This window comes from Equus asinus, chromosome 2 (assembly GCF_041296235.1).
Source record: "Equus asinus isolate D_3611 breed Donkey chromosome 2, EquAss-T2T_v2, whole genome shotgun sequence".
Taxonomy (NCBI): domain Eukaryota; kingdom Metazoa; phylum Chordata; class Mammalia; order Perissodactyla; family Equidae; genus Equus; species Equus asinus.
This window is the reverse complement of record NC_091791.1, coordinates 90,247,605-90,272,895: the sequence shown is the minus strand read 5'-3', so window position 1 is coordinate 90,272,895 and position 25,291 is coordinate 90,247,605. Positions and strand designations below refer to the sequence as shown.

Sequence of the window (25,291 nt, the reverse complement as noted above, 5' to 3'; positions counted from 1 at the left end):
TCTCAGCTTCCTCATCTGTGAACTGGGCTACCCGCCTTGGTTCTGTGCAGGGCGGTTGTGGAGATGTGATGAGCTCATGTGGTCCGGACGTGAGGGGAGGGAGCCCTGTGGAAAGGGTGACGCTGGGCTCCACAGGGTCACTGCCCATTGGACAGCCCTGGGGGTTCTTGGGGGTGGCAGAGGCTGTCCTTGATGAGCTTGGGGGAGAAAGAGAGGCTCGTCAGAGCAGAGGGGAGGACAAAGCCTTCTCCCCAACATCCAGGGCCCCGAGCCCGGCAACCTCCCCTGAAATACACACATTCACACTGGTGCACTCTCAGACGCACATGCACATACACACACACACACAAATTCACACTTGCACGCTGCCGTCATCAGACCTTCTGTGGACAGACACCCAGGGACCCGTATCTGAGGGAGCCAGCGGCACCAAGCCACTGGGCATGTGCACGCCCAGCTCCGCTACTTAAAGGTGGGGACAGACCCGGTGGCTGAGAGTCGCCATCGCTGTGACACTCACTCCTTTGTGCTCCACTGGACACAGAGCAGCCACCAGCCCCAAGAGCAGCTCCAGGCTGGGTCCACGCTGGACGCAGGAGCAGGCAGCCGGCGGACCCGGCAGGGGTGTGAGGATGGAGGGAAGCTGGGGGGCCGGGCGCAGCTAACGTCCTGAGCTCCCCGTGCCCTTGACTTCTCTGTGGGCTGGAGAAAGGACCGCTTCACCTCAAGATGAACCCTCCCTCAGAGCCACAAGTCCCTCTGGGCCCGGCCCAGGAGCCCGGCTGCGTGGCCACCCCGGCCTCACCCAGCAGGTGGAGTGGCTCCCGGAGCAGCACCTCCAGCCTGGGCCAACCTCTGCCCGTCGGTCCCACGGTAAGCCTGGGGCGAGCTTGTGCACCCACAGAGCCGTCCCTACCCCTACCCTGGTCCCTCTCCTGGAGACATAGAGGAGCTTTGATAGGGAGATAGAAAAGGCCTGAGCTCTGTTGTGGAACCCTGGGCTCGTTACAGGACCTCTCCGAGCCTGCCCTACACAAAGAGGCCAAGAAAGGAGAGTGTGGGCAATGTCTTTCCCTGTGGAGAACATTCAAGGAACAGAAAGGTCAGCCCTGGAGGACAGGGGTTGGGATGGCCCAGGCCTTCCCTTGGCTGTGTCTACTCCTTTCTGAGGGTGGTGAGATGCCCCATGGAACCTTCCAGAGAGGAAGGCATACCCTAGGCCTCTGGATTTCTCCTGCCCAGAGTGAGGCATTAGGTGCCTTCTGCTGCCTCCATCATCCTAGCCATGGCCCCAGGGCCCTATCCCACCAACCCCACTGGTATCTGGGGAGGGCTGAGGGTACACTCAGGACCCTGGGATGCTGGCCTAGGTGCTGGCCAGGATGGGAAGGCTCCAATAGTTTTAGGGGCCAGGACAGGACAGAGACTAAACCACTCCCTTTCTCCCCATAAGGGAGCTGAGGGTGAGGGATCTTTAAGGCCTTGTAGGGTCTAAGTGGCCTCCCTGGGAGGCCTAAGCTTTCTTTTTAATGGGAATTCTTTTCCTCTCTCTCATGCCAGGCATCAAGGTCAGCCCCACCCAGTTATACTGTGGGGGACTATACCCTGTTCTTTGAGGCTGGGGCGGGGGGACCCCCGAGGAGAGGTGCTCCACCCACTCCACCACCCCAGAGTCTAAGGGGCCTGGAATACCATTGCTGACTGTCCTGGGCGCTTGGGACGGGGCCCACACAGTGGAGAGGAACCCACCCAGGGGATGGGGCTGCCTTCTCCCCAAGGAAAGGGAGAGTCACCCCAGCTGTGTCCCTGACTACCAGACATGTCTGTCTGTCCCACCAGCCTCCAACAGGTGGTCCAAGCCCACTCCAGGGAGCCTTACGCCTCTGCGCCATGGAATAGGAGCTTGGGCTCATCTTTCGGGAGATACACATTTCCATTCTGGCTCAGCCACTGGCTGGCTGTGTGGGCAAGTGACTTTGTCACTCTGAGCCTCGGTTTCCCCACCTGCCCTACCGGAAGCCCTTCCTTCTCAGGGCTATTTGAAGGTGACAGGATAACATGATGCCCTGGTTTCTCTGTCTCTCCACAGGCAGCCGGGGCTCAGGCTGATGCCTGGGTCCCCTTCCCCACAGTTGATGTTCCAGACCACGCCCACTACACCATGGGCACCGTGATCCTGCTGGTGGGGCTCACGGGGATGCTGGGCAATCTGACGGTCATCTATACCTTCTGCAGGTGCCCAGTTGGCGGGGCTGGGGCCTGGGCATTGAGGGGAGCCAGCCATGCAGAGACAGGGCAGAACACACAGCAGGAATGCTGGTTAAGGCTGGATGAGGAGGTGGGACCAAGCCCTCAATGATCTCAGGCCCAGGCCTCGATCTTCAAGCCCAGGGAAGGGGCTGAAAAGTGGTCCAGGGCAGCTTGAGTGGCACATGCCAATCAGGCCTCAGGGACACCCTTTGTGTAGGACAGGTGTCCCCGTGTTGTACGGGTCTTGGCCCATTCTGCCCTGCTCTCAGCTCATCTCCACCATCACCTGCCCCAGCGGGCATCCTCCCTCTTCCTTCACGAGCAGGCACCAGGGTCCTGAGTCCTCAAGCCACCCGCAACCAGCCCCAGCTTCCTTCCCCACCTGCCCTGTCTGCAGGCCGAATGACTGAGACATGCAGGTGGAGGAGCGAACCGCTGGCTCTACCACCTATTAGCTGAAACGACCTTGGGAAGGTCATTCACCCTCTTTGAGTCCACTTTTCTTGTCTGCAAAATGGGGTTGTGGTTTACTTCTTGGAGTCAATGTGATGATTAAGTAGGGTCGTGGATGTGCTGTGCCGAGCAAATGAGTGTTTGAATCCTGGCTGTACTGCTTCCTGAGTCTTGTGCTCTGGAGAAAGCCACTTCACGAGTGGGAGCCTCAGTGTTCTTATCTGGAAAATGGGGGTAGATGCGAAGACGGGCGAGGGGTGAGGGTGAGGACGGCAGAGATGCTGGAAGAAGGGGACGAGGAGGGGTGTCTGAGGAGGAAGGAGGCATGAGAAGCTCGTGGGAGGGCACAGTCTGAGCTCACAGGAGGAAGAGCCTGGGGAGAAGCCACTTGGAAGACCTTGGCCTGGAGGGGCTCAGAGAAAGGAAGGGTGTGTCCAAGGAGAAAGTGTGGGTCACCCAGAGGGAATCCAGAGGGCAAGAAGAGGAAACAGACGGACGCCTCCAAACACCAGCTTCTGCGGGGCTGCACAGCAACCCTGGGAGAACCATCACTCTCTGCCTCGTTCTGAGGGAGGTGCCCCCAGAACACAGGGCAAGGGTTGCCACCTTGAGGGGGTCTCAATTCTCGGCCCGCACTGCCAGCCTCCAGAGCTGTTTGACTGGTACTTGCTGGGCAGCGGGATGGACCTGCGTCTCAGCGGCTTGTGCTTGCGTGCATGCACACACGCGCATGTGCTTGCGCATGGGCGTGCGTGTCTGTGCATGTATAGTTAGGGAAACTCCCAAGCAGAAGCACCTCCTGACGGCTTCCCCTCTTACAGGAGCAGAGGCCTCAGGACACCTGCCAACATGTTCATTATCAACCTCGCCGTCAGCGACTTCCTCATGTCCTTCACCCAGGCGCCTGTCTTCTTTGCCAGCAGCCTCTATAAGCAGTGGCTCTTTGGGAAGGCAGGTAGACACCGGGGGCTCCCTTTCGCTGGAGGGTGGAGGAGGGTCGTGACAGGGGATGCCCACAGTGGAGGGGATTTGCTTTTCCCGGGCAGAGGGGTAGCCGCCCTCCATCCCGTGAGTGAGCAGGAAGGAAGGCTCCAGTTCCAGTCCCGAGGCCTCCGCCAGACTCCGCCAGATGTGGCAAGTAGGCAGGGTGGAGAGGGACTCAGGGCTGCGTTTCTTGAGAGGTGGGGGCAGGAGCCAAGTACAGGCTGTCCCCAGACCCTCCCTCCCCTGGGGTACATGATGGGCTCCATGCCGAGGGCTGAGTTCAGGGAGCTGTGCCCACAGGCTGTGAATTCTATGCCTTCTGTGGGGCTCTCTTCGGCATCACCTCCATGATTACGCTGACGGCCATCGCCCTGGACCGCTACCTGGTGATCACACACCCACTGGCCACTGTTGGGGTGGTGTCCAAGAGGTGGGCAGCACTTGTCCTGCTGGGCATCTGGCTCTACGCCCTGGCCTGGAGTCTGCCGCCCTTCTTTGGCTGGAGTAAGTGGGCTGGGGGAAGACAGGCTGGGAGGGGAACATTCAAGGGGCTGGTAGATGGACTTGGGGTGACCAGAGGCAAGAAGGGCCAAGGGACTGCCTGAGCCCCGTGGCAGGTGGACATCCATGGGGCATGACAAGCAGCAGAGCTTGCACCCTCGGGCGATCAGAGGATGACCTGGGCTCCCATCCCCAAATACAGAGGGGGAAACCACATGGTTCCTGGGAGGCAGAAAGTGACAGGTGCATCTGGAGCTGGGTTTGCAGCAAGTCAGATGGGCAGGGGTTGGGGTGTGAGGCCTCAGCAGGCAGGGAGGTTGGCAGCAGGCCACCGCCCTACTGGGGCGGGACCAGGAAGCTGGCTGAAGCCCGGGGTGGTAGGACCCTGGGGCTCTGGTGAGGTCTCTGCTCCAAACTGGCAAGAATGAGCAACAGTGGGCTTCGCCAGCTGTCTCCTGAGCTGGTGCCCCTGCCGGAAGCGGCTTGGAAGACTCCCCTGCACAGGCCCCGACTTCCTCCCCGCAATGGGCTGGGGCTGGGGCTGGGGCTGGGGCCCGCGTTCTGGGATTCCAGGCCCCACATCCCAAGTGCCTGCTGCCTGGGAGCCTGATGGCCTGGCCATGGCTCGCAGGCGCCTACGTGCCCGAGGGGCTGCTGACCTCCTGCTCCTGGGACTACATGACCTTCACGCCGTCCGTCCGCGCCTACACCATGCTGCTCATGTGCTTCGTGTTCTTCCTCCCCCTGCTCGTCATCGTCTATTGCTACGTCTTCATCTTCAGGGCCATCCGGGAGACAGGCCGGTAAGAGCCGGGCATGGAGGAGGGGCCGATGGGAGGGGACTGCGCCCTTCGCCAGGGCCACCTCTGTCCCACCCAAGGCTCACATGTGCACCCACCCCCCTGGGCCCTCCCAGCTCCTGATGAACAAAGTCAAGCTGAGCACATGCTTATGGGGTGGGGGCCGAGAGACTAGGACCTTCCGAGGAGGGGACCTTTAGCTCAGCCGGGGGTCTTGGGGGCAGAGAAGGTACTAGCTCAGGCTGGATGTGATGGAGAACTTTCTAGGAGTCAGGGCTGCCCGCACTGGAGGGGATGGTCCCCTCCCGAGTGCCCCCAGGGGCGGGTGGTTCAGGAAGGCCCCCCTGACAGTGGCCATGTCCCTGGCACTCACTGCCACCTGAGCAGGATCAGACCCAGCCTCTGCGCCCTTCCTAGGGCCCTCCAGACTTTCGGGGCCTGGGAGGGCGGTGGCGAGTGTCCCCGGCAACGGCAGCGGCTGCAGAGCGAGTGGAAGATGGCCAAGATCGTGCTGCTTGTCATCCTTCTCTTCGTGCTCTCCTGGGCCCCCTACTCCGTGGTGGCCCTGGTGGCCTTTGCGGGGTGGGCAGTGGCTAAGGGACTGGGGCAGGGGTTGAAGAGGCAGGGGAGGGAACCCTGGGACGGCCTCTCCCTCCTGGGCCCAAGCCCAAACCCCCCACCCTCATGCCCTAAGTCCAGCATCACAGCCTTGTGCTCCTCCTGTGGAGTGAGGCGGCCCCCGCCCCAGCCGGGCCTGCCTACTTCCTGGAGGCATGAGGGCACAGTCAGGGGACCCCTGGAACACACCGAGTTGGGCCTGAGGGCCTACAAGGGATGCCAGATCCTGCTGGACCCCTTGGGAACTCACAGCTCTCCTGGAGGTTCTGGTTCCCTCTTCACCTGGCCTGTGAGCACACAGCTGGGGGTGCTGCTTGCCTCCTGCCGCATAGGCCTTTGCAGCTACAGTCTGGGCACTTTGCAGCAGCATGGGTGTAGGCTAGACTTCGGAAGCACTTTTGAGACAGCGAGAGCTATTAATCCTTGGAAGTGTTTGGGTACTTCTCCTTGCCCAGGAGCAGCCTGATCCCCTCTCGGGCCCTGCTGTGAAGTGAGAAGCAGGGGAGCAATGGGCATCAGGTTGGGGTGCGGTGTGGGGACAGCTGGGCAGGGGGCCGGGTCATTGGGGGTGGGGAGGGCTTATAGCCTGCAGCACAGGCTCCAGGGGATGGTGAGACCTGGAGAAAGCCCCCAACATGGCACCTCTCCTCCCAGCCCCTCCCTGCTTCCAGGGTCCCACTCCCCTGAGATCAGAACTCTCCCTGGTGCTGTGGTCCCTCCCAGGGTGCTGACTTGGCTGTGCTGGTTTGGGCTGGGCCAGGCCGGGCCGTGCCCTCAGCAGGACCTGGCCTAGAGGGAGAAGGTCCCTGAGATGGGAGGTGGGCTGTGGAGTCTTTGCAGAGGGCCAGCTGGCAGGGGGACCACAGCTTCTCTGTCCTAGGTACGCGCACGTGCTGACGCCCTACATGAACTCGGTGCCAGCTGTCATCGCCAAGGCCTCTGCCATCCACAACCCCATCATTTATGCTATCATCCACCCCAAGTACAGGTGCGGCCCTCCTCCAGGCCCCAGCCCCGGGCGGCCAGGCCCATCCTCACGGACACCAAGAGCCTGGGCCAGCAAATGGGATTAGAGGCTGACCATCTTTCCTGTCTCTTGTACATGCATTGGGCAGGGGCCTCTGAGCAGCTGGGAGCCGTCAGTGACACCAGGTGGCATCTGGAGCTGGTGCAACCCCCTCTGCTGCTCCAGCTTGGAGGAGCATCAGGGCTCCCTGAGCAGTGTCCAATCCTAACTATGGGATTTTCGGAGCCAAGGCCAAAAGGCAGTCAGGATAGCTGATCAGCAGTGCTGTCCCCTGCAAAGAGAAGGCCCCCCAGACAGCGACATCCTGGAGAGTCCACAGCAGGGAGAGCTCGGCAGCTCGGCTTCAAAGGCCCCGGCCAAGGCCTGCGGGTGGTTCTGGCCCAGCGCCCTCTGCTGATGGGTCCCAGCACGGCTGGCCTCCCCCATGCGGGGACTTCAGTGCTTCCTTTTGCCTGGTGGTGTCAGTCACTCACCGCCTGGCTGAGGCCAGCTTCAGGCCTCAGGCAGTCCAGCTCAGAGGTTGCTCAGGACTGTCCCGGGTCCTCATTTACAGAGATGTGGCTAGGGTCAGCCACTTGAGGGCTGGAACCGACCACCTGGCTAAACCCACGACCCTAAGGCTCTCTCCCCATGTCCACGGCCCGGCATCTCTCTGTCCATCCCTCCCCCTGTGGGTCTGTCAGTGTCTTTTACCCCAGCATCTGTCTGTCCTTCCTCATCACTTCTTGCAACTCCCAGTGTCTGTCTGTCCACTCCCATCACTCCATCATCTGTCTCTCCTTATAACCCCAATGTCTGGACCTCCCTATTTCCCCTGTGACTGTTTGTCCACTCCCATTAGTCCTGTACTGGTCTGTCCATCCACCCCCATTCCCCTTGTATCTGTCTGTCCATCCCCCTAACTAGATGTGCCATCCCTGCAGAATGGCCATCGCCCAGCACCTGCCCTGCCTGGGGGTGCTGCTGGGCGTGTCGAGCCAGCGCACCCGTCCGTACACCAGCTACCGCTCCACCCACCGCTCCACACTGAGCAGCCAGGGCTCAGACCTCAGCTGGATCTCCGGACGGAGGCGCCAAGCGTCCCTGGGCTCTGAGAGCGAGGTGGTAAGGACGCTGGGCCCTCACTGGCTGCCACCTCGCCATCCTTTACTCAACCAGGCCTCTGGGCGGGGCTGCCTCTGAGACTCAGGGACCCTCAGGACCCTGGGACACTGGCCGGAAGAGCTCCTCACAACCTCCCCATGGCCTTCCCATGCATCATTCCCCTGCCAGGCAGGGGCACTGGGACCAGAGACGCGATGGGTTGGCCTAAGGTCGCCCAGCAGCAGGGCCAGGACTGAACAGTGGTCCTCCCACTCCAGGCCATCTCTCTTCCGTGCTGGCACCAACCCAGAGGCTTGAGCCACAGGTTGGAAAGACTAGCGTTTCTGGCCCTCGATGGGTCTCCGGAGAGACAGGCAGGCGCTAGCTCAGGGACCTTGGTTCTCAGCAGTAAGCTCCCTCCTCTGGGTAGCCTTGAAAAGCCCACAGGATACAGTGGAAGCAGCACTGGCCCGGCAGCCAGAGGACCTAGATCCGAGCCTCAGCTCTACCACGGCCTCACTGTGTGAGCTTGGGCAGGTCACTCACCCTCTCTGAGCCTCTGTGTCCTCCTCTGAAAGGGAAAACAGTTACCTCTACACACAAGACTGGCTAGGGTGCCCAAGAGTGGGTGCTGACCCCACAGCTGTTGTCAGCCCTACCAGCTACCAGCCTCCAGCCCGTCCTTGGGGCCTGGAGCTTCAATGCTTCCCGATGTCCCCAGGACAGCACTCCACACCATGGGCTCCTGTCCCCAGCCACACTCAGGCTCATCCTTCACTGTGCCCACAGGGCCCACTGTGGGCCTCACCGAGAGCCTCCACTGACCTGCTCCCACTGCCCCCATCCCTGGGGGTCTCTGTCCAGGAGGAGCTGGCCCTTGCCTGAACCACTGCAGTGAATGACATCAAGGGGTGAATCTTATCTGATAACAGAGGCCCAGACCCTCATGAAGTCACGCCATCCCACATGCTTAAGAAGGCGCACAAGTGCACACACGCCCTGGCACATGCACTCACAGTTTGCAGGCATTCGGTGACCATCCGTCCTACAAACAGGGTCGTGGGCCTCACCTCAGTGAATATCCGTGGGGATGAGGAAGACAGGCCTGGGGCGGGGGGGAGGGGACAGGAGCAAGACTGTAGAATGCCCCTCTTACCTCACAGCAACTATCTTGCCTCTCCCAGGGCTGGATGGACACGGAGGCAGCAGCTGTGTGGGGCGCTGCCCAGCAAATGAGCGGATGGTCCCCCTGTGGTCAGGGCCTGGAGGACATGGAAGCCAAGGCCCCTCCCAGGCCACAGGGATGGGAAGGAGAGGCTCTCCGGAAGGTGATTGGGCCCAGCACCTGCCAATCTGTAAAGGGTGGGGACAAGGGGCACGTAGCCCAGGGAGTGGCCAGGTAAGAGAAGCTTGCCCAATGCCTTCTGGGACTCACCCCATCCCTGTACCTTCCAGCTGTCTTTGCCTGCCTGGGGGACCTGGGGGGCCTCTGTGACTCCAGGATGCTCCAAGCAGGCCCGAGTGTGGTCTGTGGTTGCACCTGAGAGAGTCTGACCCTGACGTGCATACATAGCAGGTGGTGGTGGCTATGCCATGCTCTGATGAGTATACGGCACGTGTGTAAGTGCGTGTGACCATGAGGGTGTGTGACGTGCAGCCGGCGAAGTGTGAGTCACTTCAGAAAGCCGGCACGTGCTTTCTGTCACTATGACACCACAGCACATGGGATTGAGTGTGCCCCAACGTGTCTGCTCTAAGCTGTGCGTGTGACCAAGCGTGGGTGGTGTGCACCTCTCTGTGTGATTGGAGACTGGACATACCTGGGGTGAGGGGGTGTTGCAAGCTGTGTATGTGCTCACTCCGAATACTCTAAGATTAGGATGTCACCCAGAATACTTGTGGCTATTAAAAGAAGGCCAGCTGTCAGCCCAAGTGCCTATGGAACGGAATGTCGATGGCGATTAGAGAAGGCCGTATTCTGGAACGCTGGAAATGCCATGTGCACAGGACCCGAGGCCACCCTTCCCCATGGGCTGACAGCTCCCCACCCTGCCCTCCGCTCACACCCACACAACAGCTCCCGGACTCTCTTGGGCTTCCCCAGAAAGCCCAGGACCAGAGACACTTTCTGCCTTCCTTCCAGAGGCTGCTCCCCATGTGCCCCAGGGAAGGGGAGCCCTGGGCTGCTCCTACCATTATGGGGCTCCTGCCTCCCCCAGCATTCCCATCCAGGGAGCACCCTCCCCTGATGCTCCAGCCTCGAGGAAGACTCACTGCCAGGCCCTGGGCGGGGGTACCGTGCACGGCCACGGAGGCCAGCCCGGCAGGCAGCACCCCCTAGGCGGGTGAGGGAATGAGGAGGCATGGAGCCTGTCCTAGAGGGAATACTGGGCCGGGGTGGGGCACTGGGCAGAGAGGGACAGCACATCGGCAGTCACCTAACATGTATGATAAGCACTGGCCTCTAGGTGACAGCACACGGGGTGCTGAAAGCAGAGGCAAGTCCCCGAGGGCTCCCCAGGGAAGGCTAGGGGGAGCGGGGATGGCCAGGCAGGACCATGGGGGTGGACTTGAGGTCCAGGCTGAGGAAACAGCTCATGTGAATGCAGTGGGCCACAGGGGAGCTCGGCATGTCCTTGAACGGAATGTCACCCTGTGGCCCCAGGAGCAGCTAAAGGGCCCTGTGAGCCGGTGGTGGGGATGTAGAAGGGAAGAAGGGCAGGAGGTGGTAGGAGCCACAGGGGGGCCCCATCAGGTGCTGGCCTGAGGGGCCTCCAGGCATGACCCTGGGGCAGAGAGCCCCTGGAGGACTTAGCGGGGACGTTGAGGTGGACTTGGTCAGCTTTGCAGGGTAGCTAGGCTCTCTGCCGTGGCTGGGGACGGACGAGTTGAGTGGAGTGCGCTGTGGAAGCCTGGAGGAGCCGGAGCTGGAGGACAGGCAGGGATGAGGCATTGAAGGCAGCAAGGAGAGAGGAGATGCCAGAGCCAGTGTGTGGAAGAGGAGTGGAGGGGAGTGAAGAATGGGATGGTGGGGTGAGGAGAGCTCAAGCTGGAGTTTGAGACCCTAGGGGACAAGCCAGGGGGACGTCCTTAGACATTGCCAGCTCCATCCTCTGAGTCACATTGTCTGTGGTCTGGGGGAAGGCCCATCCCCTAGCCAGAACACAACCTGGCCCCTCCATGCCACCTCTCTTCACCACTCGGTGACCCTAAACACAGAGGGTCATTGGGAGACTGCTCCCAGTGGGACACCCTGCTAAACAGGTGTGTGTGTGTGTGCTGTTTGTTTTCAGATCAAGGGGCTGCTCCCCAGCCTGGACCCCAGGATGTAGGGTGCCCAATGGCTCTCCTTCTCTTCTGGGACACATCCAGCCGCCTCACGTCCCCCTCACACACACAGACCCAGGATTACCCTGTGAGCCTGCAGGCTTTTGAAGTGGCCGCGGCACCCATGCTGTGCTGGATTCACGGCTCCGTACCACTAGACTCCTGCCCTGCTAAGTGGTCTGCACCCACTTCTCAGCTCAGCAGCCTGCACCCCAGGCACAGCCTGCAGAGTGGGAGCGCAGGCCCTCCCGCTTCCAGCATTCTCCACCTCTCCTCAAATGCTGTGTGCTGTGATTGTCCAGGCGAGGACAATGGTGATGGCTCCGTGGGACACATCAGTTATTTATGAGCTGCCTCTGCACCCGGGCTGGGCACTTCCCCGGCACAGGAAGGCCAGCACAGCGTCTCCCGCAGCCGGCAGTTGAAGCCCAGCAGAGATCTGTGTGTGCTGGAAACTGTCCCTCACCTCTGGCTTCTCCCCCCATGTGCCCTTTCCGCCACGGCCCACGCTCTTGTGCACACACGCATTTTCGGGCACCTTCTCCTGTATGTACATATTTGCATGCACACCAAGCACAAACTGCACCTGGGGTTTGTTTCAAATCAGTGGTCTAAATTCATCCCAGGGCTGTGTGTCTCTGACAGGGTATAGGAAAATAAAAAGCAGAGGAGTTCACCTCGCACAAGCATGGTCTCTACCTATTGGTGCCATGAGGGGAGAGAGACCTGGGACCTGGCCTCTGATGCTCACAGTGGTAGCCTCTCTTCCTCCCCTCCCTCTGTCCCAACCTTATTCTCACTCCTGAGGCCCATCTCGAACTGCACTGCCAGAGGCAGAGTGGAGGGGCAACAAAGACCCGGCTTGCCCCCACCCCCACTCCCCAGTGAGCTGCTGTTATCAGGAACCAGCTCTGCTCAGCCTGTGGGTACCAGCTGCTCCCTGGCTGGCTTTGGGTCTCCCAGGGGAGGCAGATGGAAGGAGGCTGGCCTTCCCCTTTAAGAGCATCCTCCAGCTCCCCCTCCCTTTCCCCAGAGGCAGCAGCAGGCATCAGGCGGGTGCCCCAGTCCAGAGAAAGAGCCTGCAGCTCCAGGTACAGCCTAGCCCGGGGCTCCCCCTCCCTGTGCAGGGTCGGCTCCATCGTTTCCCCACACTGGTCGGGCCCTGCTGATGTGCCCTGCTTCTGGGTCCTCCCCAGCCCGGCAGGACAGAGCCCGCTGGGAAAGAGGATAAGGCTGGAGTCAGGGATGGAGGAGATGGGGCCTGGGCAGGGGCAGGGGATGGTATGGGGGAGGGTCAGGTGCTGGCCATGAGCTGCTGGGGTGCATGATACCGGTAGAGGAGGTGGTGAAGTGGAGGAGACAACACAGAGCCCTCCCTGGCTTCTCCCACTTGGTATTTTTGTGACCTTGGGCAAGTTACCAAATGCCCCTGTGATGTGGGGACTCCTTCTACCTTGCATGCTGGATGTGCCAGGCCCAGGGCATGGGGTGGGGTGCTGGCAATTCACACGCAGGCCTGCACTGAGTACTCAGGGCCCAGCTCAGCTCCATTCTCCCAGCCTCAGTTTCTCCAGCTGGGAGCCAGGGTGGGCCTTGATCTGTCTCCTGACCACACAGGGCCTTAGGTTTCTTTTGGGGAAGGGCTGAGGAAGGTATCTGGACCCACGCAAGCAAGAGTCCCCAGAGGCCCAGGCCCCCACCCAGAACACACTGTCTCTGGGTTACCGGCTGAACACACCGCACACGCTTCCCCCTCCCTGGCCCTCCTGGCCCCGTGTCCCAGCAGCTGAGCCAATGGCATCTTCTCCCCTCCTCCCTGCCCCCTGCCGTTCCTGCTCAAAGGGCACCAGGGCCTGGCATGCGACACTGGCAGCTGGAGCTTTCCATGCTGCTGTCAAGTTTTCCAGAGCACAAATGAGACAGGAGAGCCAGGAATAATCGCCGGGCCCCCAGGGGGTCTGGAGGGTGTGGGCCTGCCACAGACCTGCTTTCAGTCCCTGAGCCCAGGGTGCAGGCTGGTCCCCCCGCCTCTGCCGGGTCTGGGCATTGGGAGGTGCCTTCAGCCACTGGGAGCTCATTATCTGGCACGAGTCCCCAGCGTGGCCTGGGTTTACTCCCTGTGTGACCTTGGAGAAGTCACTTAACCTCTCTGAGCCTTGTTTCCCATGGGCCGAGGCAGCAGCCTCTCAGGATCTGAGAGGATAATGGCATGAAGGGCCCAGAGCTGAGCTTGGCTGTGCCTGGCTGCTGCTCTTATGATCGTTTTTATGGCTGGACAACCCTGGGTCAATTGCTGGTCTCCTGACCTGAAGCTCTGTCCAGACCAGCTGGAGGCTCAGCTCAGTCCAAGGCACCAGCAGGGCTCCGTAGTGGATAAGGCACAACCTCAGGGTCCTCACCAGGGAGCACAGGGAAGGAAAGATGCACGTGACAGAGCTCTTGCTCAAGGATGCTCAGCCACAGTCTTCTGGGCAAAGGGGTAGGTGTGGCCGGGCAGAGAGAGAGAACATCTGGGCTCTCCAGAGGGCAGAGGGAGCAAGGAGAGGAGAGCAGGGGACAAGAGCACTATCACCGATCTGGCCAGCCCCCTATCCTGCCCCCTGGGGGGATACTGGGTGCCGGACAGCCCTCCCCAGGGGCTATATTAGAGGCGTGAGTCACGGTGGACTGGCTGGGAGGCTGTGGCGGGCGGGCACAGTGTAGGGTTACAGTCCATTTATGGGCGCGGCAGAGGGCCCATATCAGTGTCCATGGCATTCGTTCCCAGCTATTCTTAGGAGGCTCTGAGGAGCTCCACACAGCCTGGCCAGGCAGCAGGGGACGGAGCAGGCAAGGCTGAGGGTCGGGGCAGGGCCGGGGTGCGGGCTGGGGAGGCCGGTGCATGAGGGCTCTCTCACTCCCCTCTTCTCCCCTTGTCCACAGAGGCCGCCGCTGTCAGCACCAGCATGTCCTACAGTGTGACCCTGACCGGGCCTGGGCCCTGGGGCTTCCGTCTGCAGGGCGGCAAGGACTTCAACATGCCGCTCACTATCTCCCGGGTGAGTGTGCCCTGCCCACAGCCTGGCACCTGCAGGCGCAGGGCATGCTCAGAGGACCGGGCGCGCCTCTGTCCATCTGTCCTTCCCAAGGCTCTCGGAAAGCAGAGCATGCCCCAACCCAGGGCTGGGGGCTGGGACTGGACCTGACTGAATGCTGCTGGCCACAGGCCCCTGGTCTTGGCCACAGCTGTTGCCCAGCTGAGCTGGCCAGCCTGCTGAGGGTGAAACTTGGGCAAGCAGAGGGTGCTTTGAGCAGAGAGGGAAGTGCTGAGTCTGCAGGGCGGGTAGGCAGGTGGACAGAGCGCACAGTACCCTCCCAAGCCCTTATCCTGGAAGGTGGGCTCAAGGTGCCCCTAAGCCTGGAGCGTCTGCCTGGAAGCTGGCAGCCACTTTGGGCAGAGAGCACTCCTGGCATGGAGAGGGCTGGGGACAGGCGGGTGGACAGGTAGATGGACAGACTGTTGACATCGGCTGCCGTGCCGTCGGGGCTCAGGGCTGGCCTGGGCTGGGCTCCAGCACCCGCTCCATCCCAGACTCCTGATAACAGCTTCCTCCTCCCTCCACCTTCCTGGGCCCTCCAGGGACCCCGTGCTGGCCTTGTGGGGCTGGGCCTTCCTCCCTCACCTGCCCGACCCCCCACCCATCCACCCAAGGCCGCTCTGCCCGCCTGTCTCATGTCTCCTTCCCCTTGCTCACCTGGGGAAACAGCCCATGTGTCCTGCAGTGTCTGTGGTCGGGGCACAGCACTGCCTGACGGGGATGTCACAGAACATTGAAGGTTGTCTGAGTGACTCTATTGCCCGGCTGGAGACACTCAAGCCCAGAGAGGTGAGGAGCTGGATCTGCTGGAGAGGAAGGGACTTTGTTTTAACCACCGTTGTGTCCCCAGCACCAACACCCATCACACAGTATGTGCTTGGCCGATATCTGTCCGGTAAACGGATTCCCCAGCAAGTCCGGCAGAGCTGGGGCTGGAGGCCCCGGGCTCAGGGTGGACCCTGAGGTGTGTGAGGGCAGAGACAAGCCCTGCCTGGTGGGGCGAGGCTGAGGCTGAGCCCACGCAGAGCTGGTGTGGGCCAAGCGGGCAGGCTGGGGCCCTGGCTGTCACTGGAGTGTGATGGGTGGGCGGCCGTGTCTGGGTTGCTGCCCACCTGGGGACAGGAAGACCATTCCTTCTCTAGAGGAACAGACCTGCCTTGGGGTGGGGGGAGGGGGTCACCGAGGTGGACAGCCAGGGAAGGCCTGAAAGGCGCTTGGCAGAGGGGGCAGGAGACAATATCCCCACTGGAGGAGAAGGCTTGGTTGTGGAACCTGACATGGGCACTTGGGGGGACCCCAAGAAGGAGAAGCCCCACTCAGGGGAGCCCTGTAACAGCCGTAGAGGTCACATTCCTCCAGGGAGGGTGCTGGCCTTCCAGTCCAGGGAAAAGGCCCTGTCTTCCAACCTTCTGCTGGAAATCTGGCTCATTCTAAACCGAGTCTCCACCCCTCCAGACCCGCTACCCTGCAGACTGCAGGGTCCAGCACTAAAAGGACACCTAGAGCCTTGCACATGCTGCCCGATGATCTGTGACACACGGGCATTTGTGCCCCAGTGGATGCTGCCCTCCCCAGGAGCCTGTGCCCTCCCCATCCCCAGGTTTGCAGGTCTCCACCCTGTACGAGGTGGGCCACGCACCCTCACCCTCATGGGTCCTCTGGCCTCCCACACCTGGGATGGGGCCCAGATCCCCCGGCCCCACCATCCTCAAGGCCTCCTGCTGATGCTCCTGCCCCATCCTTGCAAATGGAAATTAGCCCCCCGGCTCAGTGGTACCCAGGATAGCCAATTACCTCACCCAGGGTCTATGCGCCACCTGGCCTCAGCCGGCCCAGGGCTTAAATTGCAGCACAGAGACCTTAAGCTAGACAGCAGGAAGAATGTCCTCACTGCGGGGAGGGGGTGTATTGGGATGTGCTGGAGCCAGTGACTAGGGGGGAGCTTTTAAAAATAGAACCTGCAGCTCAGGCAGGGCATCGGCGGATGGGCATAATGGCCTCTCAGCTTCCTTCAGCCCCAAATTGCCAAGGCCATGGAGCAAGCTGGACTGGATGCTGGGGCCTCTGGATAAATTCCTCTGGTGGGCCGCCGATACCCTGGGCTCCGGCGTCCAGACTTAGTGCTGCTGGCCAGGCAGGCCCCGGGACACTCAGGGCTGTGGGATCTCCTTCTGGGGCCTTTAAGACCTTCTGCACCAGGAACTTCTCCCCCAGGGAGGATGCAGGGCCAGAGCTCTCTGGAGGAGCCCTACTCCTACCTCAGCCATGCCCCGCTTCCCACTGCGGGCCAGCGGATGCTCCAGCATCCTGGCCTGTGCCTTTGCAACAGGGCGGTCGTGGCATATAGCAGTGGGGGATGGGTGAGGGCAGAGCCTGCTCATTCTCCGCAGGGGCCGACACCCCCAGGGACATGCACAGCAGGCAGGCCTGGAATTACCATCACACTTCAGAGCTGGGCAAACTGAGGCTCGAGTTTGCTTGTGAGCTCCTGTGTCCTTGGTAACCCCTAACTCCCACGCCTGCCCCCTCACCCCTCTGGGTGGGGACTAGCAGAAAAGCACTGAGTGGGGCCTGGCCCTGTCAGCTGCAGGCATAGGCTACAGCCTCTCCTGTAAAAAGGCCAGCCACCTGCAGGCTGGGTGGTGGCTCCCGTACCCACCCCACCTGCTCACCGGCCCCACAGAATCACCCTTGGGGCAGCTGCAGCCCCTCCAGGCCTGCCTTTAGTGTGTCTCCCTCTGTGGGTCCTCAGAGAAGTGGGCTCAGGAGGGAGACCGGGAGGGTGGAGGGGAAATGCCTTTATTTATCCTGGACAGGTGCGGCAGGGCCTGCAACATGAGCTGCCCTCTCACCCCCACCCTGCCCCAACCCCAGCCCGTCCTCCAGGAAGTGGGGGAGGGGCTCCAAAGGCCAGCTCCCACGCCTGTTGGAGGGGCTAGGCCAGGGGCTGGGGCCACCGTCTGGGCCTTGCCCCCTGGTGCAGGTCTCGACCCTCTTTACTGAAGACGGATGTGCTTCTGTTCAACTCAGCTGCTCACAGCTGTGTCACCTTAGAAAAGTCAGTTCGACTATTCAGCCTCGGTTTTCTCATCTGTACACTGGGGACAGGGCCTTCCCGACAGCACATGTGCGAGAGAGCTTTCTCACGCGCACTTAGGAGATATTGACACCTGTTCTTCCGCAGAGGCTGGTTGTGAGGATGGGGGAGCTGTGGGGCTGGGCCTGGACCCAGAGGGGGCCTGTGTCTCTGTCCCAAAGTCTCTACCCCTTAGGGCCTCACCCACCAGTGCAGAGGCCTCTGCCCCTGTGCTGTTTGTGGTTCCAGAGTTTATCGGACTCTCCTAGCCACCGGGGGGACACAGAGGACAGAGGGTCCCTGGGGAGGAGGAGGGGGACAGCCCGCGGCTATTCTGGGGCGACCGTGCTGGAGATTCCTGGAATTTCGAGGCCATCGTGCTGTTTCTAGGGCAGCGCCTCGCAGTGCTGACAGGCCACGCTGTTTATAGCCACGCTGAAGGTCAGGCCAGCCTCCGGAGGGCCCCCCCGAACCAACGAATGGGGAGGATAACAGGACAGAGGCACACCGACAGGAAGACGTTCTTAGAGGTCCCTGGCCAGGCCCTCTCTCAGCACGCGTCCCCTCCATGGGGCTCAGAGCTGTACCTGATCCTGAGGGCCCTAAAGGGAGTGGGCATGAGGCTGGCTGGGTCCTGGGGCATGGACTCTCCAAGGCGCTGGGCCAGGACACAGGACAAGGGCAACCTCATGGGCAGCCCAGGACTCCTGGAGCTGCAGGCGCTGTGGGCCAACAGCAAGTGGGAGCAGAGCAGGGCTCCCTGAGTGACATCTGCTGGGCCGTGCTGGGGCAGCCCCTCTGGCAGGGAGAAGTCTCCCCAGTTCCCTGTGTCTCCGTCCCTCGCTACGTGGTCCCCTCACATCTAGGGGCTGTCCATGATTGCAAAGGCCCCCACCCCAGGCCCTCCTATTCCCAAACACAGCTTCTCCACACCTTCGGAGCCAGATTCCGCCTCTGCTCAAGAACCATCCTAAGAGGCAGAAAGCCGACTTTGCCATGTCCCAGTGCTCTCTGGGGCCCAGAGAGAGTGACGTGCCCATGGGAGCATTCTACTGGTGACATCCAGGACACAGACAGAAATGTGGGCCTGCACAAGATGAGAAGAGAGAGACTCAGAAGGCCAGGGAAGGGTGTGGTCAGCTAGCGAGGGGACCAGTGACCCGTGGCTTTGGGCTTAGAGAGGTCACTGGTATGTGTGGAGTGCTGGTGAGCAAAGCCAGACAGCTGGGGTGTAGGAGGGGTGGGAGAGAGCAGGGGCAGGACCTGCTGGTCACCTCTTGGAGAAGCCTGGAGGGGAAGAAAAGGAGAGAAACATGACAGGAGCCGGTTGGAGCAGCTAAGACAAGGAGAGGGAGAGGCTTTTTTTTTAAAGACAATTTTTTTTAGAGCAGTTTTAGGTTCCCAGCAAAATTGAGTGGAGGGTACAGATTTCTAGAATGCCTCCTGCCCTTATGCGTCCGCAGCCTCTTTCACTACCATCATCCCCCATCAGGGTGGTACTTTGTTTCCACTGATGAACCTACACTGACACTTTATTACCACCCGGAGTCCATAGTTTATGTTAGAGTTCAGTCTTGATGTTGCATATTCTATGGCTTGGACCAACGTGTAATGACATGTGTCCACCGTTACTGTATCATACGGAGTATTTTTACTGCCCTAAAAACCCTCTGTGCAAAGAGACGCTTTTTGAGCATAGACAAGACTCTGGCTGGTTTATCGGCCGGGATGGGGTTGGGGAGTGGAGACGTGGGGAGACAGAAGATTCCAGTGAGAGGCTGAGGGTTGGAGCAAGGCCCCAGGGGAGACCAGATGGGACAGGAGTGGAGCAGGGCATGATAGTAATTTAATCCCACAATGTTAAATGCACTTAGGGCTCCACAGGAAATCCCCTGGGGTGGTCAGCCTGGGAGGGTTGGAAGGAGATGCTGGAAGTTGCACAGTCCATAGCATCTGCTACCTGCCATTGCCCCCATCCCCCACCACACCTACCCTGGCAGATCTAGAAGGGAAGGAAGGTGGGGCCCGTCTGGTTTTTGAGCACAGGGAGTGATGGCTGGGAGCTTCTGTGGAGCCCGGCAGCCCCTTTGCTGCCGGGGAGCTGGGGAAATAGGAGCTGAGGGCATGGGTGAGTCCTGGCCGGCGCCTTGCTGCCCTGGGACCCTGGACAGAAGTCCTCTCCCCTCCAGCTGACGCTCTAGGGACAGACAGCAGGCTGGCTCAGGACTGGTCAGTTGGGGCTGGCCCCTGTCACCCACCCTCTGCCAGCTCTGGATCTTATTTCTGGTGGAGCCGGAGGATGTACCTCCTAGCCTTGGCCTCTCTGGCACCTCTGGGGGGAGGGGCCGGGGCAGCCCCTGTGCCTCCTCAGTTGGGAGCTTCCCTGAAACTTTCCGAGCTCTGCACTCTCCTCATGCAACACCCTATTTAATAAAGGGATCCTCACAGCAATCCCGGGAGAAGGGCACTGGTGCTGTCTTTACACGGAGGTCATGCAGCCGGGCCCTGTAACCTCGGGTCTGGCTCAGACCAGAGTCCGTGCTCTTTGCTGTGCTTCCTCCCTCCCACCCCACCCCCAGACACCCACACGTCACTGGAGCCACAGCTGCTCCTGGGCGCCAGCTATTCCTGTGCCCTCTCTGGGGTGCCCTAAATCACGGCCCAGCAAGAAGGAAGGACTCCTGGGGGCTGGGCGGCCATCTTGGCGCCAAACACCCAGAGCCCGTCCTAGGGAGCTTCTGAAACAGGCCCTCAGTCCTCGAGTTCTGCCCACGGGTGGGGTTCCAGTTGCGGGGGCTGGTGACTGCAGAAGCCTGAAAAGTGAAGTGGGAATGAAACAAAACGATCATTACAAAGAGTTTTCCCAATGCTCAAAAGGGGATAGAAAGACTTTAAGGAAAAAAAAAAATCCTCCAAGGATTTGGCCACTTTGCGTCTTTTCTGGGACAAGGAAGGGGGGCCTGTAGAGAGCCAGACAAGAGCGACATGGGTATAGCATGCCTGGATTCCCTCTTCATCAGCTGGGCTCTGGACCAGGGGATTCAAGGGGGGGCCCCATCCCTCTGCTGGGCAGGCTGGAGGGAGTGGATCTGACAGCCCTCAGGCCAGGCGGGGGTGACCTCCTTAGGGTCCCTTCTCTAAGGAGACCTGGGCAGAAGCAGAAGAGCACCCCTCTTCAAGAGGATTACAGCCTGAGAGGGCATGGGCCTGGCTCAGGGCAGCCAAAGGCCAGGCCAGCTGAGCGCTGACGGGCAGACACAGGTGCAGCAGCGGAGGCGCCAGGCGCAGGCGGGAGCCAGCTCGGCGGCTCCCCAGGAAGTTTGGATACTGACCCGGCCCAGGGCAGGCTGAGCTCTTCCCCAGGAACAAGGATCACCCCAGTCCATACCTGAGGATGAGGGAGAGCCAGGCCAGGGGAAAGCAGGAGAGCCAGCGGGGAGGACTGGGGTCAGCTCGCCCATGCCTAAGGGAGAAAGACGTCCCCAGGGCAGCTCCTCAGGGAGGACGTTCCAGAGGCCCCAGGGCCCTGCGGCTTGCCCTGGCTGATCTGGCCCAGCCTGTCTTGGATGTCATTCTGGTGTCCTTGCTCATACTGTCATCCATGATCTGGACACAACTCTGGTCCTGCCTGGCGGGCGTCACCTCTGCAGGCAATAGGCCCACCCTTCCACCTGTGTCAGCCCTGCCTGGGAGCTCCCTCTGCAGGGGAGTGCCTTTCCTCTCTGGGTGGTGGAGAAGTGTCTTGGGGAGCCCTGGTGTGGGGGAGCCCTGGTGTGGGGCACCCTGGTATATGGCAGCTCAGGTGTGGGGCACCTTGGTGTGGAGGCACCTAGGTGTGGGGGCGCCCAGGTGTGGGTGAGCCCTGGTATGGGGCACCCAGGTGTGGGGGAGGCCAGGTATGGGGTGCCCAGGTGTGAGGGCGCCCAGTTGTGGGGGCACCCTGGCATGGGTGAGCCCTGGTGTGGGTGAGGCCTGGTGTGGGGGTGCCCTGGTGTGGGGCACCCTGGTGTGGGCGAGCCCTAGTGTGGGGGAGCCCAGGTGCAGGGGTGCCCTGGTGTGGGGGTGCCCTGGTGTGGGGTGCTCTGGCGTGGGCAAGCCCTGGTGTGAGGAGCCCTGTGGGCAGTTCGCTAGGACAGCAGAGGCATTGCACACGTCCTCCTGAATGGAAGCACACCGGTCTGCCACTTTCTCTGAAATGCTTCAAAAATAAGATGGGTCAACGGCCGGAGAGAAGGATAGATGTGTGTTACGGCAAGCTGAGTGACACGCTGCCGTGGAGCCTCTGCAGTGGGTGTTTGAGTGTTCGCTGTGGAATTCTTTCTTGTTCTGTGTCTGAGGATGTCTGTACTAAATGTTGGGGATAGCATAGGCCCGAACGGGAGGCCAGAGGGGTAGTGAAACGCGATTTTCTGTGGGACAGGCCTGCCGGCCAGCTGGGCTTGCCCTCGGGGGTCCCCTCTCAGGTTAGAAAGAGTTTTGTTTTTCTTGGTTGTTGTTTTTCATCCTTTGCTCAACTCCTTAAATCAAAGGAAGCAACACACTCCCGCCCTTAGCAGCGGCTCCCTACAGCCATGAATGCAGGGGTCAGGGCAATGTGTATTTTGAGAAGACCTGGGTAGTTCCAAGATGCCCCTACGGGCAGACGACGTGGCTTCCTGGCAATCCAAGGGTTTGCTTCTCTGCTGTTCCTGCCTCGTCTCAGCAGACTTAGGGACCAGGGGAGGCTGCTGTGGGCACAAGGTGGTCAGTCTTTAAGAAGTCCCTGGGGCTGAAATGACGGGTCAGTGGTGACTGGCGAGGGCTCCCCTGGTCTTGCTGTTATTCTCGGTTAGCACGTGCGGTTCCTGGCCCTCCTCTTGGAATGGGCTGCAGCCTGGTCACTGCACGGGCCCTGGTTTGGATGGGAGAGCCCTGCAAGGGGCCTAGCAGGAGGTTTCCATCCCTGTCTGGAAGCCCAGGGCCTGGCCAGAGGCCCACCCAGGCCTGGCATCCAGGGTATGGGACTGTCCCCAGGTCCTCTCCGGGCTCCTTCTAGGATGGTCCCTGGGCCTTGGCTAGAAAATGGCTTCTTCCAGAGTTAGGAGTGGGCCTTGTCTCTGGGGTATAGCCAGGAAGGTGACTGGGATGTGCCCAGAGAAGCCAGGAGGACTGGCTGGTGGACACGTTGAGAAGGAAAAGCCAAGACCCCCCTCCAGTCACAGCTTCGTGGGGGTGGCTCCCAGAAGCTCCTCCTTCCTGTGACATCACTGGGCGAGGCCTGCATGGCACTCTATGTGATGTCACGGGGGGATTCCACACAATGTCACGGGGGCCAGGTCATCAAGTCATTCTGTGTGATGTCAGCAGGAGGTGGGGGTTGCATGATATTCCATGTGATGTCACAGGGGGGTGGGGCCAGAGTCTCCATGACATTCCATGAGACATCTTTAAGGGTGGGGCTTTGTCACATTCCAGGTAACGTCACTAGGGGCCAGCCATCAAGCTATTTTAGGTGATGTCATTAGGCCCTCCAGAATTTTGCATTTCATATGATGTCACTGCAGGGGGGCCCACCATGGCACTCAGTGTGCTATTACTGGGGGCTGGGTGTGCAGAATTTGGCACTGTGCATCACGTCATCGGGAGTGGAGTCTGAGCTATCATGACATCCCAAGTAATGTCCCTGAGAGTGTGGCTTTCCTGACATTGCATGGGCTACTCCCGGCATGGAGGATCCATGGCGTTCAGTGTGATCTCACTGGCACTGGGGCCCCCAGATTCTAACATTCTGTGATGTGATTAGGGTGCAGGGTTTGGGAACCGGCCCCAGGGAAAATCTGGAAGTATGAAGCCAAATACAGAGCACTGAGCTCGGCCCTATGTCACAGCCGACCTTGCTCCCCCAGCCCTCTGCACCCCTCCCTTGTAGCACTGGGCACTTCCCCCAGGATGCTTTGTGAGGGTGCCTCTGTCCTGCCTGCTGGCCTGGCGGTGTGTCTGTGGTGGTGCTGTCTTAGCTCCTGCGTATCCCCTCCCTCCCGGCGCCTCCTGCTCCATGGGTTTTTGGGGTGCAGGTGTTACAGCAAGCTAACTGGTGTAAGAGCCCCCAACTTAAGCACGTGACTTAAGCACAATGAAAGTTTATTTCTCACTCATGCGACATCCAATGTAGTGCTCCTTAATCATCTCTCCTCCAAGCAGGGACTCCAGGATCCAGGTCCCTTCCAGTTAGCGGCTTGGGTATCCTCCTTGGCTATCCAAGGCTGCATCCAGTGAGCCGACGAACAGAGAGAGTGCAGGATAGCAAGGATGGTTGGAGGGGCAGGCCTGGAAGTGGCATGCACTGCCTCCACCCACATTCCACCAGCCAGAGCTAGTCCTATGGCCACACTCAGGTACAAAGCACTAGGAAGCGTGGTGGCTGTGTGCCGGCAAGAGAAACCAGGCTTAGCGAGCGGCAGGCACTGGCCATGGGGAATGAGAGACAAAGGCAGGCATCTCCTGGATGATCCAGGCGACTTCCCTGAGGACTGCTCCATTCTCAGGCCCACCCTCCTCATGCTCACCCCCTCATCTGCCATCCTCTCAGATCACGCCGGGCAGCAAGGCCGCCCAGTCCCAGCTCAGCCAGGGTGACCTCGTGGTGGCCATTGACGGCGTCAACACAGACACCATGACCCACCTGGAGGCCCAGAACAAGATCAAGTCTGCCAGCTACAACCTGAGCCTCACGCTACAGAAGTAGGTGGGAGCTCTCCAGAGCAGGGGGGCGGCGGGTGTGTGGGCCTCAGGGGTCTGAGAGAGGGACCGGCCATCCAGCAGCAGTCACATGGGCCCAGCCCTGCACTACCAGACCTTGCAGGGCAGTGAGGACAGCCCTGGACCAGAGGAAGGACCAGGCCTGAGTTGTTGTCAAGCACCTGCCACATCCGTGCCTCACTTCCCAGAGGAGGCTCAGAGAGGGTGGAGGGTGGTCACGGGGCTGCCAGGGTGTGGGCAGCTGGGCCTGGAAGCCAGGGTCTTCCTGCTTCCTCTTTACCCAGGCAGCCTCCCAAGGACCTAGCAGAGGCCCATGGCTGCAAAGTGCTTGGGGGCCATGATTTCTCCATCCTGGTCAGGCCCAGTGCCTTCCTGGGGACACTGATGCCATGGAGTGGACAGTGGGCCTCGGGCCCTCTGACCTGCTCCCCAGCACTCATTGCTCTCCCCTCGCCTCCCAGCCCAGGCAGGAGCTCCCAGCCCCAGGGGCAACTGTCTTCACTCGGTCCCACTTCTGGTTTCTCCAGGTCGAAGCGGCCTATTCCCATCTCCACAACAGCACCTCCGATCCAGTCCCCTCTGCCGGTGATCCCACACCAGAAGGTAGGTGCCACTGTCGGTGGCAGGCTCCACTCTCTGGGTGGTTCCTGGGGTGCAGTCCGCATCTGCCTGCCTGATCCTTGGCTGGCCCAACTGGGGCGAGGTGGCGGGGTCAGCCCTGCCCCAGCCCTGCCTCTGCCGCGGCTGACCCTGGGGAGGTGGGACAGGCCCTCGGGCAAGGGCGTCCAAGCCCCCATGAAGTGTTGAGCGTGGGGGACCCTGCCTGTGTGCTGGGCTGACGGGATACTGGCTTAGGCAGCTGTGTTCTTAGGAGGGGGCCGTCCTCCCAGCCAGGGGGGACAAGTGTCCCAAGGGCTCTGACCCTCATCCTCCTGAGGCACGGGGAGGGGAGTGACTGTGGCCTGAAATTTGGAGGCCCCAGCTTGAGCCAGTCACCCCAGGAGGACTCCCAGGCATGGAGGGGCCTGCTGGCCCTCCAGGTTCCTCCTCGGACATAGCATCTCTCCCTCTGGTTCCCATTTCACCTGCCATTTGCCCACCCCTGTAGCCCAAGCAGAAGTGCTGGTAGTGGCCGAGAGGCCGGCCCAGGGGGAAGGTGGAGCCCCGGCCCCTTCCCAGCTCCCTCCGGGCAGCTCATCCCCATATGCCCAAGGCATGCAAGGCCCACTCACCACTCCTGCAGGGGCCCACTCCCCACCTCTCCCTCATGACTTCATACTGACCCTGGTCTTTCCAGAGGGGCAGAGTGGGTGATGGGCAGGGTGGGGAGAGGGGAGAGGAAGAGGTTGACAGGGGA

General features: G+C 60.9%; 2 protein-coding genes across 9 annotated transcripts in view; both read left to right on the top strand.

The window, feature by feature from the left end:
• Positions 1–599: 599 nt before the first annotated feature.
• OPN4 (opsin 4) lies at positions 600–11,712 on the top strand. Its single transcript, XM_070493691.1, has 10 exons — positions 600–873; positions 2,090–2,235; positions 3,525–3,658; positions 3,988–4,191; positions 4,820–4,991; positions 5,406–5,570; positions 6,487–6,594; positions 7,557–7,737; positions 8,901–9,044; positions 11,346–11,712. The coding sequence occupies exons 1-10, from the start codon at positions 730–732 to the stop codon at positions 11,466–11,468; spliced, it is 1,521 nt and encodes a 506-aa protein (XP_070349792.1). The 5' UTR covers positions 600–729; the 3' UTR covers positions 11,469–11,712.
• Positions 11,713–13,683: 1,971 nt separating this feature from the next.
• Positions 13,684–25,291, top strand: part of LDB3 (LIM domain binding 3) — a 60,371-nt gene continuing 48,763 nt past the window's right edge. For 6 of the 8 annotated variants that reach the window (XM_014841508.3, XM_044759845.2, XM_014841507.3 and 3 more), the window contains exons 1-4: positions 13,716–13,872; positions 13,966–14,081; positions 23,765–23,916; positions 24,462–24,537. In XM_014841508.3, the coding sequence (XP_014696994.2) occupies positions 13,989–14,081; positions 23,765–23,916; positions 24,462–24,537 (321 nt within the window). In that variant the 5' untranslated portion in view covers positions 13,716–13,872; positions 13,966–13,988. Of the gene's footprint in view, positions 13,873–13,965; positions 14,082–23,764; positions 23,917–24,461; positions 24,538–25,291 lie in introns of all 8 variants that reach the window. The other 2 variants (XM_044759858.2, XM_014841509.3) reach the window with 2 other exon arrangements.